This window comes from Lygodium microphyllum, chromosome 18 (genome assembly GCF_053477565.2).
Source record: "Lygodium microphyllum isolate KBCC chromosome 18, Lygodium_microphyllum_v1.1.10, whole genome shotgun sequence".
Taxonomy (NCBI): Eukaryota; Viridiplantae; Streptophyta; class Polypodiopsida; order Schizaeales; family Lygodiaceae; genus Lygodium; species Lygodium microphyllum.
The window spans coordinates 63,403,875-63,409,564 of NC_141152.1; the positions used below are offsets into that span (position 1 = coordinate 63,403,875).

General features: G+C 44.6%; 1 protein-coding gene across 2 annotated transcripts; it reads right to left on the reverse strand.

Moving 5' to 3' along the window:
* Positions 1–1,550: 1,550 nt before the first annotated feature.
* On the reverse strand, positions 1,551–5,209 carry LOC148020948 (uncharacterized). Of its 2 annotated transcripts, none has more exons than XM_087698774.1 (5): positions 4,797–5,209; positions 4,194–4,699; positions 3,933–4,085; positions 2,891–3,799; positions 1,551–2,764 (listed from the first exon to the last, which is right to left on the reverse strand). In XM_087698774.1, the coding sequence occupies exons 2-5, from the start codon at positions 4,624–4,626 to the stop codon at positions 1,983–1,985; spliced, it is 2,277 nt and encodes a 758-aa protein (XP_087554900.1). In that variant the 5' UTR covers positions 4,627–4,699; positions 4,797–5,209; the 3' UTR covers positions 1,551–1,982. The 2 variants fall into 2 exon arrangements, with proteins under 2 accessions (XP_087554900.1, XP_087554899.1); XM_087698773.1 differs by having other exon boundaries at positions 2,891–3,856; positions 4,797–5,205.
* Between the last annotated feature and the right edge of the window lie 481 nt (positions 5,210–5,690).

The following is a 5,690-nucleotide window of genomic DNA, read 5'->3' on the forward strand; positions in this document are numbered from 1 at the left end:
ATTCCTTTGATTCCAAACTTGCCTAGGGTAAACACCTCTAATCAAAAGCTTTGTCTCAAAGGGAGATTGACTTTTGGGATCTATAACACTAAGAATAAAACACAGTACAAAATTGGGTAGAGCAATGTTATATTCTGTGTTGTTGCACTCCTTTTTTAATCACTATAATGCACATTTAGTTTGAGTCAAATGCCCTCCAAATGTGCCATAAGGTCTAACTTGCTTGCTTCCATTTTTATGTAGCCTATATTTTTCCAATCCTAAATCTTACAATGGTTTGTGTGAGAGAAACTACTAAGATTGTTCACAAACCCACTCTAGGTTCAACCCTCTCCAAAAGACATTCACAATTCAAACAAATCCTCCAAATGTTGGGAACTTCGGGAAAGGGAACAATGTGCCTTTGCCCTTGCCAAAAACAAACTTAAGAAACGAGTCATCATGTCAAACACCACTACATTCAAGCCCACTTAAGACCAAAACTAAATCAAAAGCCCTTACATGTCCACAATCGTTTGGCAAATTTGAAAAAAGAAAACAATGAAAAGCCTACTCCCAAAAGGTTTCGAGGTTCAAAAGCCCATCCAAAAAAAGGGGTCAATGTCTATGCACAAATGCATAATGAGGCAAGGGCAAAGGGAGAAAAAACCAAGAGACTTGAAGTAATATATGGATAATTATGAAAGTAATGTTTATTGCCCTGATCCAAGAGTCTTTGAATATCCAAACCTAGTGCTAAGATTTAAGCCGTATCCACCATCAAGTTTTATGCCACTTAGCTATATACAGTCCATGCATACCTACTCACCTAGGTTCCACATGCCAAACAATTCTCTATATTAAATGATGCTATTACATTTTTGTAAGATAGAATGGTACAAATTGCCTAGGCTAATTTTCATCATATCTTAAATACATACACTCCAACTCCAACTTTACTAGCTTCCCTCAAAACAGCTCACACTTGAGACTCCACATGCCAACGATTTCTCTATATTAAATGATGCTATTACATTTTTGCAATATAGAATGGTACAAATTGCCTGGGCTAATTTCTTATTATATCTTAAATACACTCCAGCTTCCACTTCACTCGCCTCACTCCAAACAGCTCAGACTTGTGACCATGTTCTCCCCTCTTCCTTTTAACTAACCTTAATGCTCCAAGATATCTAGAGAGTAATAGCTCTTTTGATTTCCTAACAAAAGGTATTAATTAAAATAGTGTTACCAATCTCACTTTGACATAGACTACAGTAGCTCTAAGCAGCATTAACCTCACTTTACCTGTCCAAGAAAGGTATAGAGAAGTTCAGGCTGCCCCTAAATTTGAACCTCCAAGGTCATAGTGACCTTTCTTTAGATATCAATAATCCACAGCCATCATCCCTTATTAAAACAAAAAGTACTGGTCAAAATAATATTAGCAATGTCACCTTGATGTAGACTACAACAGCTTTAAGTAGCACTGGCCTCACATCACCTACCCAACAAAAGTACAGGGAAGTTCAAGCAGCCCCTAAACTCCAACCTCTAAGGTCATGTTCAGCTTTCCTTAAATATCAAGAAAACATAGTCATGATCGCTTATTACATTGCAGTCCAGTCATAAATTCTAACCTTTGCCTAAGCACCAAAGTATATGCATCATTTAGAACATGCATATACTGTACTGCATTTATGAGCTCATCTTGGCTGTATTTCCGCAATGCTCCATGCCAACAAGTAGAGCACTCATATAAGTGTAGCATTTGAGCTCCACTACACCCATATTAGAGACTCAAAATATTGTGGGTAGTAAAAGCAGCCAATTACAAGGTGGTACCATTATTCTTTGAATGGAAATCATCCTGCATCACTCAAGGTTGGGCTTCTTGGTGTCATGATGGCAAGCCACAGGCTGTAGTCTTAAAGATCACTTCAATAGAGACTACTTATGGTAAGAATTTGTGTGTGATCGAAAGCTCTTCAATCCACCTTGATTTAGGTTGTGTTACCTGCAAGAGGAAGAACATTCACTGGCAAATTCTTCTCTGAGCTTGAAGTGTCTACATTACCAGCATGTTGCACAAACTCAGTAGGGGACATGTGTTTGCCATGGCATGCGCAGACTATTCTTAACTGGTTCCTACTAAACTTGTACAGAACACCAGAAACTGTTCTTCCACCAGATCCAGTCGTATAAACCCAAGGCAACTCAGGAGCTGAGCCGGTCCCACCAAACTTCATCCCTGCTGGGATACCAGGTCTCAGTCCAACTAGCTCTTGGGGCCACCCCTCAGAAGAAGAGAGATTATCTGTACTTCCCCTATGGAACTGATCCCCAAGAGCAGTCCCAAAGTCTTCTTGGCCAACATCATTTATATGCACGGAAGCAGCATCCTCACTCCGTAGCACCTGCTGCAAGGCATTGGTATACCCAAATCCTATCCTTGATTGGTCCTGCTTGCTTGCAACCTCCTCCCCCACATTAGGAGCCTTCAGAAACCCAGTCATGCCTTGGGCTGCCTGTGCTGCAGCTGCAAATCCAGGAAAAGCATTGTTGACAACTTGTTCTTTTAGAGTCTGAAAATCTCCAGGACCAATATGTGACAGCCCTGAAACTGGAAGGGATGAAAGAAACTTCAGATCAGGTGCTTGACGGGGTTGGGGAAAGGCCGCAATTGAAGAATCTACATCCCTGGATAAGGAATGGCCACCAGAAGTGGATGTGCCCGAAGCAGCCACTGGAGCATGCAGGGTTCCATTCTCAACCATCTTTAGCCCTACTTAAAAGCAAAAATGGAGATTCAATCAGACGTGATCACATAAGATGATCTCTGCCTCATTGTTGATTGACTCAATACCAAAAAGGCAAACCTTAAGTAATATGGAACAGTTAAGTCTTTTACCTTGATTCTTGCTGTTCTCTTCTTCAACTGCCCTGCTTCGAGTGACCCCATAGATGGGGTTGCGCAAGGGGGAACCTGCAGGAGGTCGCATTAGCTGCAGCCAGGGCGGAGCCCCTTCTGTCACAGGATCTTGGGCAGGAGAATGAGGATGGACCTGTTGAGATTGATAGGGGCTACCACCAAAAGCTCGTAAAGTTGAAATCTGCTCATGGCCTTCTTGTGCTTGTGTGGCACCAGGCATTACATAAGGAAACGAGTATCCTGCTGGAAATGGCACAGCAGTCATGGTGGACATAGGGATGGGAACAGAGTATGGCATCCGAATCATCGAGGGAGATGTAAGAGAATACGTAACATTAGTGCTGGTTGGAGTTGCTGAGGAGAACAACAGTGTGCCAGTGGACACATTTGATGCGTCAATCCCTGCAGACGCAGAAGGAGCACTGGAAACCTCAGCATCTCCACCACAACTTTGTGTGTCCTTCTTTTCACTATGTTCTGTCTGTGTAGTAGAACTGCTTTGACATGAATTTTTCTCTTTATTGGACGGACCGCCCATTTTCTGGCATGAAGCATTAGAAAAATCACCTTCTTGACGTTCATTACATACACTGGGAGCAGCCTGGAAGTCACTATCACTCTTATCCCGTTTCCCATTCACAGGAATATTGGCATTTGACTGCTGAACATCCTCATTAGCATCATTCCCCTCTGTATTTACTGTGGCGTGAAGCTTCAACTGAGGCATAAAATTGACTTCCACACCTTTTGAATCCTGACCTGATGGCTCAGTATCCTTCTCATGGTTTTCCAACTTTTTATCATTCAGTACCCTTTGATCATCATAAGGTGATCCTTGAGGACCTGGTTCACTCTCCTCACTTTCGGCTAATGGCAAAAAGGCTCTCTCTGCATCACATGCATCCAACCCTCTCACCCAGGTGTTGCTTCCAGGCCTCCTAAAGCCTATACATTTTTAAGTCATATGAGCCTACATAATTTACTGCAAATATGAAAAGAGGTGCAAGTTTGGGGGACGTACCATGAGGCCCGGGCCTGTCTTCCTCTTTCTTTACTTTTTTCTGTTGTTTCTGCTCTTCAATTAGGTTTTTTCTCTTCTTTCTAGCTTCCTGCCACTTTCTCTGCTGCTCTAGACTATCACTGCTCTGTGCAGTCACCTGACTTTGGACCTCTCCTAAATCCCATAAACACAGACCAATAATTAATTAGTAAATCTAATCAACAAGTGAGAGACAAGCCAATGTCCAAAGAACTCTCATAGGAGACAAAATGCGGGCCGTACCAGCTGGAAACCTGGTGTTACTATGGCTGCCGGGAGGAGAAGCGCTACTGGAGCTGCATCCACCTTTATCAGGGTTGCTGCTGAGCTCCCAGGCACCCTCCTGGTGCGGATAACCATCGAGCACCTTCCCAGTCTCTTCTTGCTCGTCGAGGCGCCCCTCCAGGAACTTTTTGAGGGCTGCATCCAAGCCACTTCCCCGACCATACTTCTGCTTCCCAACAGGGCCATCTCCTACAAGACTGTTACTGCCACTGGCTGTGGCAGCGGTGACGGCCCCTGCCCCTGTGCTTGCATCTCCAGAAGTTGTGGCCTGATTGGAGCCTTCGGATGTCTTTCGCTTGCTTTTAGCACCGCCTAGTGAAAGCCCGAGGCACAATTCAAGCCGGCCATCGTCGTCATAACCCTCAGGGGGGAGCCTGCTGCATCCTTCCATGGCGGAATCTCTTCCTGGGGGGCAAAGTTACAGGGCTAGGGAGGGCACGAGGGGGCCATCAGCAAGTCTTGATCTGCACAAGGTGCAAACAAAAGATCAGCAACAGGGTTAGTGGGGAGATGAGAGAGAGAAAGAGAGAGAGATGATGCTGAGAAAATTGGAACCCTAACCTGGTTGCAGAGACTGTTTGACTGTCTGAAAGGTGAGAGCCGTGAATCGAATGCCAGTTCGTATCTCTCACACCCCCCCCCCCCCTCTCTCTCTCTCTCTCTCTCTCTCACTCTCTCTCTCTCAAGTCACGTTGCTTAACAGAGAGCCCATCATCCCCAGCAGCCAATCTTGTGCTATTGATGGCACCCTCCAACAGCACGTTTCCCATTACCTTCTCATTTTTCTTTTAGGCAGCACACAAAAACACAGGCACATCATTATTACTGGATAGATACGACCACTCTCTCTCTCCCTCTCCTATCATAGCCTACAATCTACTGTTCTAAGGCTGCCGCCCGCATCCAGAGTCCTAGCCTTCCTAGGTCGCCTACGTGGTGACCCGTTGGGCCCCGCGTTTTGCCCTGGGAAGCTTTTACATCACGTGGTGCCGTACCGATCTGAGGACCCACCATCCCTCATCCCCCGGGCCCCCCAACCACCGTGGTCCACAGGTGACAGCTCCCCCCTTGCTGCTTCTATCGGTCCCCCTCTTGTTCAACCCCCATCCGCCGTCCGGGTGTTCGCAACCCGCCACACCGGTTGGTTGCCTACAATTGTGAGAAGATCGGACAACAAGCATTTATGGTATGTATAATATTTAGAAATTAGATCCAAGAAAAAAAAAACACTCGGCTGACCAGTCGCTCCTCTCTTATTCAGATGAACTGAGCTCAATATGACTAAAAATTCAGTTTGAACTCCCTCTTACACTACTACTCTCACTCCAAATGTTGTTTACGTCAAGTTATTTATTTAGGAATGGCTGTGATGGTAGTAATCTAATTGGTATTTTTTAGGAGAACTATGTTCTAGGCATGATTATAATGTGTATTTAATGGATGTACATCAATCCT

Bases quoted from the DNA above. Each gene is read 5' to 3' on its own strand.
- LOC148020948 (XM_087698773.1), bottom strand. From the start codon at position 4,626: ATGGAAGGATGCAGCAGGCTCCCCCCTGAGGGTTATGACGACGATGGC. The intron at 4,086-4,193 runs GTACGGCCCGCA...TATGGGATTTAG, and splicing joins TAACACCAGGTTTCCAGCTG to GAGAGGTCCAAAGTCAGGTG. The intron at 3,857-3,932 runs GTACGTCCCCCA...AAAAATGTATAG, and splicing joins AGACAGGCCCGGGCCTCATG to GCTTTAGGAGGCCTGGAAGC.